Source organism: Eucalyptus grandis, chromosome 5 (genome assembly GCF_016545825.1).
Source record: "Eucalyptus grandis isolate ANBG69807.140 chromosome 5, ASM1654582v1, whole genome shotgun sequence".
Taxonomy (NCBI): domain Eukaryota; kingdom Viridiplantae; phylum Streptophyta; class Magnoliopsida; order Myrtales; family Myrtaceae; genus Eucalyptus; species Eucalyptus grandis.
In genome coordinates this window covers 25811355-25824650 of record NC_052616.1, presented here as the reverse complement: position 1 = coordinate 25824650, position 13296 = coordinate 25811355, and the positions used below count along the sequence as shown (strand labels likewise).

The 13296-nt window shown below is 41.2% G+C and overlaps 2 protein-coding genes and 2 pseudogenes across 2 annotated transcripts; 1 reads left to right on the top strand and 3 right to left on the bottom strand.

Annotated features, from left to right (window-relative positions):
• The first annotated feature begins 1342 nt into the window (after positions 1 to 1342).
• On the top strand, positions 1343 to 2119 carry LOC104430822 (B3 domain-containing protein At2g33720-like). Its single transcript, XM_010043546.2, has one exon. The coding sequence runs from the start codon at positions 1343 to 1345 to the stop codon at positions 2117 to 2119; it is 777 nt and encodes a 258-aa protein (XP_010041848.2).
• Positions 2120 to 2939: 820 nt separating this feature from the next.
• On the bottom strand, positions 2940 to 7322 carry LOC104430823 (annotated as a pseudogene).
• A 2477-nt stretch (positions 7323 to 9799) lies between these two features.
• LOC120285946 (putative B3 domain-containing protein At1g78640) lies at positions 9800 to 10159 on the bottom strand. Its single transcript, XM_039313527.1, has one exon. The coding sequence runs from the start codon at positions 10157 to 10159 to the stop codon at positions 9800 to 9802; it is 360 nt and encodes a 119-aa protein (XP_039169461.1).
• Positions 10160 to 10184: 25 nt separating this feature from the next.
• Positions 10185 to 11167, bottom strand: LOC104446591 (annotated as a pseudogene).
• Between the last annotated feature and the right edge of the window lie 2129 nt (positions 11168 to 13296).

The window sequence follows — 13296 nt, the reverse complement described above, 5'->3', positions numbered from 1 at the left end:
ATTTGATATTTAGACCTGGTTGAGGTTTGAATGAAAATCAAGTTTTGGGTGCCTCTTGTATATACTTTACATATTATTTTCATCCCTCCCAATCTTTAACATCAAACCATGGGAATTAAAATCCTCAATTCACATATTCAAATAAGAGTTCGAGTAAGATATATCAGTAATTCAAACGAATTATAAATTTTAGGTGACAAAACTTCCCTACAAATTCAAATTTCTATAGATTACCATGCAAGAAACCATACCTAAAAGGGGAAAAACCACTAAAAACCCTAAATTATGATAAATATGACACATTTACCTAAAACTTTTTTTGAGGCACAAGGTCCAAAATTTGTACTTATGTAATATATTTTCCCCGAACTTAATTTGAGGCACCCTAACCTTTTTTAAACTTGTACCTATGTAATATATTTGCCCCAACTTAATTTGAGGTAATATTGCGCATATGCAATTTAGGACTTTTGGTGTCATTAAAAAAAAAAAAATTTGACATGTCACGTAGGTATAAGTTTTGGGTTTTTTTCTCACAAAAAAAAATCAAGATAAATGTGTCGCACCTTAGAATAATTTAAGATTTTTGATAGCTTTTTCCTTACCTAAAATAAGGTATTTACTTATTTTTTTTGTGCCTAATAAAATAGCTATTGTTTCTATTTGCAAGATATTTTTTATTAAGACAAAACCCAAAAACCGGTGTGTGTATGCGACGAATACGGATTGCTCAAAGTGATTGAATTACAATTAGAAAGAATTAAGTTGAACTACAAAGTATTTCCTAAATCGGGTTGGATTTAAAGCGCATGGTAACAAGTACGTGTGCGCATGTAATGTAAGACTATATATTTCCTAAAATGTGATAATTTGACCGGAATAAGTAAAACAATTACAAATCCATGCGGTTCTCTATTATTGAAAAAAGAAAAAACAATTAGTGGGAAAATTTAAGCGGAAATGAATGAATTTGTCCTTCAATCTCTTACGGAAAAGGGAAAAAAAGAAGAAGAAGAAAAAAGCCGATCTTCGTTAGGAAATCAATCTGGAATCTTGGATTTATTTCCTTCTTTTTTTCTTCTTTTTTTCTTTAGTAATCCCCGACGTACACTAATCCGAACCGGACTCCTAATCCCATTTCCAACGGCAAACAACGGTAAACTATAAATTCTCTCCAACCTCCTAGTCCTCGTCGTCTTGGCTTCTATTCTCTCTCCAACGTTGTCTCTCTCTCTCTCTCTCTCTCTCTCTCTCTCTCTCTCTCTCTCTAAATTTCTCTGCGCAGTGTTGCCCTCTGTTGTTCTTGCGGAGCTCTTTTTCCTGTTTCTTCGACCCGAAAACCATGAAGCTTGTCGATCCCTTCACCCTGGAATTGCCTCCGACTGGCGACGTCCCGAGAGACGAGTTACACACGCTGCTGCCGTCGATCGGCTCTTCGTCATGCGTTTCTCATCTGCACGACCACGAGAGGAATCACGAAGAAGTGGGCCGAGAAACTTCGTCTGCTGCAGTGGTGGTGCCGGCTCGCGTCTTCTTTCCTCTCACGCCGGATCCGACAAGGGGTTACTTGGACACTAAGGAACTCAGTGCCGCTCCAACCCGACCGGAGCGAAAGTCCACGGCCTCACTCACTGATGACGGAACTCCGATTGTGGATAAGAAGGCGAAGCGCTGTAGAAGCCAGAAGGGAAAGAGAGGGGCCTCAGAATGTGAAGGAGAGGAAGAGAGATGCGGGGACGTTTCCACGGAGCTGGTGCTGCGCTATGACCCTTACAAGATCAAGAAGACGCTTACGAAGAGCGATCTTGGCCAACTGTCGAGGCTCTTGATCCCGCGGGTGGGCGTGGCGACCTACGTGCTCCCATGCATGGATGAAGAGAGAGCGAGGCGAGCCAAGAGCAGCGAGGGTGCCGAGGTCGTGGTGTGGGACGCGGACACGCGCTCCGAGCACCAACTGGTGTTTGCTTACTGGGCATCGTCGGGGTCCTACGTCCTGAAGGGTTGTTGGATGAAGGAGTTCGTGCAGCGGAGGGGGTTGGCGGAAGGCGATGAGATCGGGATATGTTGGGATTCTATTGCTAGCAAGTTCCATTTCAGCCTTCTTCGCAAGGCGAATTAGCACCTTGTGAAACCGAGTACTGATCAATTAAAGAGACCACCATATCATTCAATTAGATTTGAACTTGAATTAGTATTTCTTTTGTTGTTAGGTGACCAAGGGAAAAAAACCTTTGATCTTTAGAGCTAGAATAGTAGTGATTGAATCTTGCTGCTATTCAATTCTTGTTGAGCAGTGCTTTAAAGCCCAATTCCAATGTCTTCAATATTCTAGAGTCGTTTCTTTTCTATTATCGTAATATACGAAATTTTCCGCTCTTTTCTTATATATTATATACATGCTTTAAGGTATACAATAAATGTAGTGTTGGGTTCTTTAAATGATATTTAATTAATCTTGGACATGAATGAAGTTCAAGGTTTCCTACTTCATGGTGAAAGCTTATGCTAATCAGAATAGGAAACTAAACCGCGGATGTGCATTGGTTTTATGGTTTTATGTCTTAATACAAGCACATCATCGTCTCGGTGACCAATCTTTTAAGCTTTTGAGAAAAGACAAAAGGTGATTGCTGCAAACTAGAGATTCTCGACCATCAAAACATGAAAAAGAGAGTTGCAAATTTTGCTGAGAAACCTCAATGGCCAACACCCCACGATCCTACCACCAAAAGGATCCTAAGTCAGAATATCATTAGGAGCATCGAAACTGATTCTCAATCCTCACGGCTAGAGATCAATATAGGAGCCAAACCATAGTCATTACATTTATATATGAAAGATTGTATATCACACACCCTTGGTAACACTGTGCATTAGAGGGGCCTAAATTGACATCGCCTGTACATTTCATCATGCATTTTGGGAGGAGTCAAGGGCTTTTACAGAAAGCACAGACGAGGGCTACTTTGAGAAAAACACAATGCGGCCGCCGTCCCTTCTGTGGGTCCGTCCATGAGAACCATTCCCGAGGGGTTCGGAGCTCACTAAACTCTGGGTAGTCTCTTCACTGTATCCATGAGAAATAAAACAGCAAATTATATGGCATCAACAAACTAAGAAAATGTGCACCACAAAAATTGATGGAAACATTTCATCATATAAATGAAAACCAGTCAATGAAAACCATCCTCGGTTGATAAAAGAGACAGATTATAGCAATATCCAAATTCGTAAACCTAATTACAGAGTTCACATTATGCAGTTTCTACAGCAAAGGCGAGTACATTTAAATGAAAACCAGTCAATGCAGTGACATGCATGATACGAATTATGCATTCACAAGACGAATTCATTGACAAGACAGTAATACCTATTTCATAGAAAATGTCATTGACATTTGCAGCAGTTTTTGCAGACGTTTCCATAAAGAAGAGACCGTGTCCTTGGGCATGTGTTTGCACTTCCTGCCAGACGTGAGCAATTTATAGAGGACAACAATTGAAAATGAGTCTCATTGACTAACGTCCCGGTCCTTATCCAACAATCTGGACCGAACCTACAGATTCTCCTTTGACTGATATCAATTATAGAGATGATCAACTAAAACCTTTACACTGATTAAAAACTAAGCCATAAACTCATTTTCAACAGTGCCATTGCATAATCAATCAACTTCTTCTAATGCCTTGCCTATTGGCATTGAGCTCGACAAGGTTAGGGTTGGCTAATTAATGCATAGCTTGTCTTCCAATTGAGCTCCAAAAAAGTCTGTCATCTTTGTAAATGACAAGGACCACTTTGAATTTTTTTATTTTTTTTTTTTGGTAAGTACAAGGACCACTTTGAATTGGAGTCAACTCAGATCATAAAAAATCAATGGAGACACTCGTTCTTCGCTCTGTGTTTATTCTATCTAACCAACTCAAATAACAACATTTTGATGCCTGCAATTTGCTATAGTTATAAGTTTTCACCTTCAGGAGTTAGTAATCATCAATTTCCACCTTTCATTAGGAGTCCAGAACGCATAAGGATACCCCAAGGACGACAAATAAGCATCAAAAGCAGCACGAACAGTCTCTCAACCTATTACCTATAACAAGGATAAAACTTCAAGAGACTAACTTTCCTGATTTCACACATCTGTATCCAATGAGATGATTTCTGTTCTTTGCAGACAACTATAGGCTTGTATAGGCATCAGACTGTGCAAAGATAAATAGAAGTATCCACAGAAGATTCCTCATACAAAATTTTGGCTACAGAGAAGGGTGAGGAATAGGAGCGTGTTCAGAAGTAGATAGTAAATAAATAGGAGTCTTGGTTCTTATCAATTGATTTCTTCTCCAAACATTGCATGAGATTGGAAGATGTAGATATCCCACACCAAGCGGGTACTGAGGTAGGCACTCCCTTATTGCCACCTCAATGAAACTGCACTGTCCTCTTGATAAAAGAAAGCATAATTTTGGACAAAACAGAAGCAATCATCTCAAAAGCAAAACAGCAGGAAAACTGTAATTGCCTCTGCTGTAACCTTCCAGGCATCAAACAAATTCCCTTTATTTCCAGCGAGAGCCACAATCGTGTTAGGGTTACCTTTGACAAGAGTGGAGACAGCTAGTTAGCTCAAATACTGACCATGAAATTATTGTAAGATGATACAAGGTTTCTTGCTGAAGAAACATAAGGAGGCCTCATCTAAACATCTGCACAATAAATTACACACTATAATTGTGTATACTGGCACCCCATGGTCATACTAAACACAAAAAAATGTCTCTCTTAACCCAAGCAAAGAAGAACAAAAAGTCACAAGCATATTGCAGACCAAGAAGTTGAAAAGTCTACCTACATAGAAGCCATGAAACATAAATAAACGGGATAGCCAATGGCAAAGCCAAACAAATAACTATAACATAAAGAAGTTAAGCAAAAAGATTTAATCACGACCCTGTGCTTGAAGTTCTTGCACCCACTTTTTGGCTAGCTCAAATGATGCCTACAAGCAAGAAAACAGTCCTGTCACTTTGCTAGGAAAACATCTAAGCCAAAAGAAAGCACTAAACTGCAGAGCACCAAAGCAGATGCATAACCGTAAAGGTAAAGTTTTCCAATATGGACATAGATCTTTAGCAAGGCAGATAAATAGAACCATATTTGAGCACATCACATGTCATTGTCATACAAACAGTCAGATCAATGCCTCACCTCCATACACTAGCCTACACTTAACGTAAATATGAACACAGAGAGAAATAAAAAAAGGAAGTTAGATTATAAGGGTAACATGAATAATTAGCAAGAGGAATCAGTAATGTTATGCGAAGGCAGTAATCCTTTTTTGAGATAGGGGACTTCCCTCCTTTCCCCAACCTTAAGGTTAAAGAGTGGAAACTATCCTGTAAGTATTTTGCTAGGGAGGGCGCAGCAACAAGATCGACCTCAAAAAAATGGGGATAATATATAAAAAGAAAAATTGGATCATGCACCATGATTAGAATGATACATCAATAACCAGCTTCAAGTATATCGTGTGGAAGAAAGAGAGAAAATCTTCAAGGAAGACAGTTGAAGTTTACATCAACATAAGCGGGGACAACAATATAGTATGCCTCTAATAGAGATATACTCAAAACAAGCTCACTTGTGACACCACAAGATCATTAAAATGAAATGCTGAGATCAAAGAACAGAACAATTGTCAGACTGCCAACATTATCATCATTGATGTGAGACTGCCAACATGCAACGTCTTAGGAAACTAGAATTGTTATACTCATTGAGTTTATTATAAGCGACCACCTGCCAAAATACACAGCAAGAACAAGAAGCACATTCACAACAGAAACCAAACAATTAATCTTGACTCCAACCCAACAAAGGTTAGCCAGGCCTCTAGAGAAAGATAAATTGGTTTGCTCTTTGGTAATTCCACGGAGAACTCATACCATGGGAGCAAAATTTCAAGTAAATAATATGTAATGACCTCTTGAGGACACAAATTTGTACGTGGAAAGTCAGTGATGGTTCCTAAGAATCAAAAGTAAAGGACCAGCATTTACAACTTCATTATCAGAAAATGGACATCTTTTGAAAACTGAAGTGCTAGAATGCTAAAATTGGAAGCCAAAAGAAGCCGATTCACATATCACGTGAATTTTGTAGTGAAAACTATTACTTTGCACGAAGATCTCTTGCAACAGTCAAAGATTAGTCGGCTTAGCAACGTCATACAGCATTGGAGGCGATAATAGGTTTGTTGTTAGCTTCACTTACTAGGTTCGTCATGTCATGCACAATGATTGCCATGGCAGCTCCTCCGTAGTACATGGGAGCCAAGCTGTGGTATCACTCTTGGCCAGCTGTATCCCAGATCTCAGACTTCACTGTAGCATCATTTACAGCCAGAGTATGAGAATAGAAGGCAGTGTCGATGCTGGATTCCCACCACATCAGAAGTACTTCATAGTCAAGCTCCTATGATAAAAGCGAAATCAGCTGAATATTATAAATCAATACTCTAGTTTTGTGAACCACAAATTCAACGAACTGGCCTTTAACAAACCACAGTACTAAGCTAGATTTTCCAGCTCCAACATCTCCTACAAGCACCTAATGAACAAAAAACAAGCAATAACAGAGGGTTTGATTAAATATGTAATCAGCCCGTGAAGAAGCACAGAAAGAAATAGATCACAATACCTAATCATAACCATTTCATGTTAAAGCACTTAAGGAAATATAGATGGAGGTTATCAACAAAAGCCTGCAATTTTGAAAGAACAAGATGATAGGCTTTTCACTGTGCAAGTTTTCTAAGTAAGCAGAGGAAGCAATATAATATGTTCATCACACTTATGCTTCCGGTGCCAGGATCACCATTAGTAGTGTAATAGATGCTCAGGTGATTGGCAGAAGGCTGCAAAGTCACAGAGAAGTAATGCAGAAAAATGATCGCATAAGGGCCTCTTGCCCCTAATCTTTATTTTCTCATTAGCTTTCTATTGTATACACATAAGCACTTTTGATCAACTATACATCGACTTTTTCAATCTAGCGTTACCAGAATTTCACTTTTCTACCCTGCTATTTTCCCACTTTGGATTTTTTTTTTTTTTTTTTTTTTTTTTTTTTGCTGCACCTATTTGGCACTATCATCTCGAGATGGTAACCTAGCAGAGCACAATAGGGCGTTCTGGAAATTTAGAAAGATGAAAAGAGGTGTAGAACTCCCAAGAACCATAGAGACAAAGCATGAAATGATCAAATAACAACTTCATGTCAAATTTTGAAGTCCAATAAAGCTGCATACCACTCATTGCGTGCAATATGAAGCAGTGCATATTTAATATAAGCAAGCAACGACACAAATTACAGAACAGAGAAGCTGCAAATTGAAGACTATTGAGGACATCATCACAGCTCAAACACACATTAACAGCGAGCAGCATCACAAATTGCTCCACGAAGCTAACTTAAATGGAGAAACTGACAGTCAGAGGGCAAGTAAAACGAACCCTCCCTTACTCAAGTATTACAAAGCCCAAAGGGGGAAGCGAAAGGATAACAAGCAACCACTTTTTCTGCAAAACAACAACAAATCCAAACAAATAACTATAACATAGAGAAGTTAAGCTAAAAAGAATTATCACTACCCTGTGCTTGAAGTTCTTGCACCCACTTTTTGGCTCACTCAAATGATGCCTACAAGCAAGAAAGCAGTATTGTCACTTTGCTTGGGAAACATCTAAGACAAAGGAAAGCACTGAGCTGCAGAGCACCGAAGCAGATGCAGAATTGTAAAGATTAATTTCACTAAATTCTTATATGGACAAGGATCTTCAACAACACAGAGAAATAAAGCCAATATTACATGCATTTTCTTGTAGTGGAAACTATAACTTTGCAACAAGATCTCTTCCCACAATCAAAGATTTGTCGACTTAGCAACTTAATACAGCATTGGAGCCCATAATTGGTTTGTTGTTAGTTTCACTTACTAAATTTGTCATGATATACAATGATTGCCACAGCAGCTCCTCTACAGTACACGGGAGCCAAGCTGCGGTATCTCTCTTGGCTAGCAGTATCTCAGATCTCAAACTTCACAGTTGCATCATTTATAGCCAAAGTCTGAGAAAAGAGTGGTGGATTCCTACAACATCAGAAGTACTTCAAAGTCAAGCAACTATCATTGAAAGAAACAAAATCAACCTCATAAATCAACAATTGAGTCTCGTGAACCTGAAATTCAATGTATTGGCCTTTAACAAACCGCAGTACCAAGCCAGATTGTCCAGCTCCTACATCTCCAAGAAGCACCTAATGTACGAAAAACATCAAACAAAAACAGGTGGTTGGATAAAATAAGTAATTAGCTTGTGAAGAAGCACAGAAAGAAATAGATTACAATACTTAGTCATAACCATTAGGGCTTAAGGAAATATAGATGGAGGTCATCGACAAAAGCCTGTCAATTATCAAGCAATTAGACGATACGCCTTTCACTGTGCAAGTTTTCCTAGTAAGCAGAGGAAGAGATATAACGTGCTTATCACACTTATCCTTCCGTTGTCAGGATCACCATCAGTAATGACCTAGATTCTTCTGCAACCACATGATTAGCAGCAGGCCACAAAGTCTCAGAGAAGCAATAAATCAATAATTCTGCATTGTTTCTGTCTCGTGGTGACTTGAGGAAAGAGAGAAATGTAATTGAGAGCAGAGGGGCCTCTAGCCACTAGTCTTTATTCTCTCATTAGCTTTCTATTGTGTACACATAAGCACTTTCGATCAACAATACACTGGCTTTTTCCATCTAGCATTACGAAAGTTTCTTTTTTCTACCCTGCTATTTCCCACTTTGATTTCCTTTTTTTGTGCACCTCCTTTGCTTGGTCTTCTTGAGATGATAACCTAACGAAACAGAATAGCACATTCTGGAAGTATAGAACTCCAAGAACCAGAGGGACAAGCAGCAAATGATCAAACAGCAATTACATGTCGAACTTTGAAGTCCAATAAAGCTGCATACCACTCATAGCATGCAATATGAAGCAACACATGCTCAATATAATTAACCAACAACTCACATTACAGAACAGAGAAGCTGCAATATGAAGACTAGCAAGGACATTACCACATTCCGAACACAAACCAACGGAGGGCAGCAGAGCATATTGCGCCATAAAGCTATCTTAAAAGGAGAAACTGACAGTGAGAGGCCAAGGAAAACGAAGCCTTCCTTCCTCAAGTAACATAAAGCCCAAAAGGGTGAAGCGAAAGGCTGACAAGCAAGCTGCAGGGAGGGGTAGGATGAGCTTGGGTCCGTAGGATGTTAGTGACGCGAGGACTTTCATCATCACTTTTGTCAACTGTGGTTTAAGGGGAAAAGGTTCCATCGGTGCCCAAGATTCTAGCATTGCAGCAGATTAGAACTTGAAAAGATCCACCCTTTTAATGACGAAATAATTCATGGTTAGCTAATTGACAAACCCAATAAAGTGAACAAATAACATCTCCTCAATTAGCTCTGAATCATATACCGTTTGAATCGAAAAAGAAAAACTTAACACTATGTGGAAAAAACAAGATAAACCCCAAAGCTCCCAGTCACAGACCAATATTAGGAAAAAAAAAAAAAAAACAGAGAGAGAACAAGATCCTATCGCGAAAACTTTCTAATACAGACTCAAGCGGCCGCCTGAGCAACCTTGCGAAGGACCGAAAAGTGGAATTTGCGAGATACCATGTCCCAGAGCATCCCGGTCTCGTCTCCGACATCCAACCCTCGCCCTTAGACGAACTGCTTGGTCCAGCCATAGTTCAGCACGTAAGACCCCGCCGACTTCCAGCGGTGGAACACAAGCCAGTGCTCGCCACCTGTGTCCGCGTCCCTCCTAATGACCTCCATCCCCTCCTCTCTCTCGAACTGGTCCACCATCTCCTTTCCCATCCATTGGAACACGTGAGTCTTCACGCAGTCCCACAGAAGCAGGAGCCGCGACGAGTAATTGAGGTCGCTTTCCGTTAGCTTCTTCTTGATCTTCCACGGGTCCCACTGGAGCGTCAACTCTGTGGAGAGGTCAGATGATATCTTCCTCTCTGCACAAACAAAGCGGGTTACGTCAGAGGTCGACGACTCGGGAGTTTTCATTTCAGATACCTCACACGAACTGTGTTTACATTCCCATTAGCCTGAAACGTGGGACACCAACTTTGTGGCCGGTTCTTTCGATGTCCTCTTGTACTTACTTCCGGTATTCATCATAAGTGAACTTTCTGTAGACGGAGGGCTTTCTGCAGCTCCCGATCTGAGAGTCGCACGAAGGGCAGAGGGAGAAAGCAACGGAGTATCTCTCCACCTCGCTGTTTGTCTCCACCTTTTGCTCCACACTCCTGTACACGTCATTGCTCCACGCCTGCCCAAAGAAAGATGAGCAATTCATACCCGCGTTAATCATTGTCCTCGTTCGAGACACGAGAAAGTCGGAGCATTGAAGAATTGGATGAGCATTGATTGGATAATCATTGTTTTGAGTTTGTGCTTTCTTTTTTTGGTTACCTGAAGAAGGTCTCCAATGCTGGCGATAAGAGCGGCACGGATGGGCTTGACCACGACCCATCGGGAGTCCTTGCGGAAACGGATGCCTCGTACCTGGTCTGGGTAGAAAATGGTCAGGAAGTCAACGTCTGCGTGGGGCACTGGCCGGAACGTCTCCGGCGAGAGCGGGCACACCGGATAGTGGTTCAGCTGGAGGAAGCACGTGCTCTCGTGGCATATCTTGTTGAACTTGCTGTGGTCCGATGCTTGAGATTCTCGGCTAGGACCCCGCCAGCATCCTGGCTAGCCAAGACATGGCGGGGGCGAACTCCATCATCACTCCTCTGAGAGAGGTGAATTGGCCGTAGAAAGAGGGGTCATAAATCTTCGTGAAAAGGAAATGGAAGGCCTCAGGCCAGGAGAACTGGGCAGGGGGGAGGTGCGGGAGGAGTTGTCGAACAGCTTCATCTGCTCCCTCGTCATCTTCTTAAGCAGCTCACTGCTGATCCCATGGTTCATCACCAGGAAGAATTCATATTCTTTGGCTGCCCAGCATATGGCCTCTGCACACGGCTGACTCAGGTCTATCACTGGGAGCTCACGCTCCTGGGGCGTCACCATGTTGCTATTCTGAATTGGAGGAGTTGGGTGAAGTCGGTCACAAGGGGTGAGTCTGAGATTGAGCCTATCAGTGCGACGGTGTGTGACGAGAATGTGGGGTGGTTGGTAGTCGATAGGGCATTTTTAGGCGGGGAGAGGGGAGAGTGAAAAGAGCACTAATTTAGGTACGGTATATAGAATCGATCGCAAAGTATCCAAGAGCGAGCGGGTGAAGTTCGTACCATATTGTCACATTTCATCGAGTCAATCCAACAAAATCAGCTTTAGCTTTCCCCAGTGTCGCGTTCTGTACTAGGGGTTGCGAGAAGCTTTTCTCAATAAACTTTTGCTTTGGGCTTGGAATTACGCCGCTTTGGGATTTCTTCTGTATGGTCCATCCTCTGTCCTTCACGTGTCGCTATTGATTCCCTTTTGGCTGTCGGCATCTTCTATAACCTATGCGACACCACATGCACAATATTTTCTTGGGCGCTCGGAAATCGACAGTAAATCTAAGGGACTTGTCAACCCAAACAAGTAAACAGTCATGTGATGAAACACGAAAGCCGACTAAGATGGACCAAATTTGGTCCGACTAGGATAGCATGCGACAACATATACTCATCATTTAGTTTTGTAATCACAATCTCTATGATGCCATAGGGTGCAATCAAAATTAGACTTTCGGATCATGTATCATTACTCTTTAGGATTATCTTATACATAAATCGTCCAACAATTAGCAAGCCATTCGTGCCGAATGTTTTCCTAATTGTTCATCCCTTGTCGGCCTAAAGCGGAACTAGATTGATATTTTGATGCGGGTCGCCACAGCTGGTGTTCATGATCAAGAAAGAGAAGCTGTCTCGAATGTTATTGCATGTCTGAGTAGGGAACAAGTTGAGGGTTAGCTAGGAAGGTGAAGATGAATTCACTTCCTAGCTCCGATTCTCCTTCTTATCATCATCCTATGTTTTGCTCCAATTCTCCTTCTTATCATTGTCAATGTTGGTAACATCGAAACATAGGACGAAGAAGCCATCGTTGGTGCCGGCGGCGAGTGATCGATGACGTTGTGAGAAGATTTGTGCTGGAGGAAATCGAACATCGACAATAATTAAAAGTAGGTCTAACCATATTTATTGCCGTGCAAATTTTGTCGGTAAGTCCGAGGATTGGACGTAGCATGCTTATCACACTTTTTCTTCTGGCCTCAGCACCACCATTAGCAATGACCGAGAATCCTCTTTAGCCGGTTGTCAAGTCGTCGTCGGCGATAGAAGAAAAAGGACTGCACATGGGAGCCGGCCACTGATCTTTTGTTCTTTATTATTGCGTGCGCCGAAGCACGGATCAAAAGCACATTGACTTTTTCAATAGAGAGTTAGAAAAATTTCACTCTTTTACCCTACTATCTTCCCACTTTGATTTTTATTTTATTTTATTTGTTGAACTTCTTTAGCGGTGGTCTTCTCGAGATGATGACCTAACAAAGCTCAATAGGGCATTGTGCAAGTTTAGAAAGCAAACACAGGGTATAGAACTCCAAGAACTAGAGGGACAAAGCAACAAAATGATCCACAGCAATTTCATGCCAATTATTGCAACGTGCAATATGGAGCAACACGAGCTCAATATAATAAACTAACAATACAAGCTCACTTGGTAATCGGATTGATTTTCGTGAGTGATTTGATCATTTGTGTGGTACTTTAAAAAAAAAAAAACTAACAATACAAGCTCACTCCAAGAATTAGATGTGTTCTTGCCAAGTAGGGTTTCATCATTTGTTTTTTCGAACAAATTGGCCGCAAGATCATCGGTTCTTGACTTTTCGTAAACTCCAATCACGGTTTGGGGTGTCCGATCGATCCAGGTACGCTTCCATAAAGGGCAAAAAGGCTCCTGACACCATCATGTGGTGCGATGTGCGTTTATCGATGTTAATGCTGGATGCGGAGGATTTTTTTTCTCAATAAACTTTTGCTTTGGGCTTGAAAATCGACCGCTGTCTGATTGCTTTGTAGGGGCCCAGCTGTTTGCCCACCAGGGACCACGAATATGTCTTGATCCCCCTTTGGCATTCGGAACTCTCTAAGATCCCGTGCAACACGGCGTGCGTCGTATTTTTTTGGGTGCTTGGAAATTAA

Bases quoted from the DNA above. Each gene is read 5' to 3' on its own strand.
- LOC120285946 (XM_039313527.1), bottom strand. From the start codon at position 10,159: ATGAAAACTCCCGAGTCGTCGACCTCTGACGTAACCCGCTTTGTTTGT.
- LOC104430822 (XM_010043546.2), top strand. From the start codon at position 1,343: ATGAAGCTTGTCGATCCCTTCACCCTGGAATTGCCTCCGACTGGCGAC.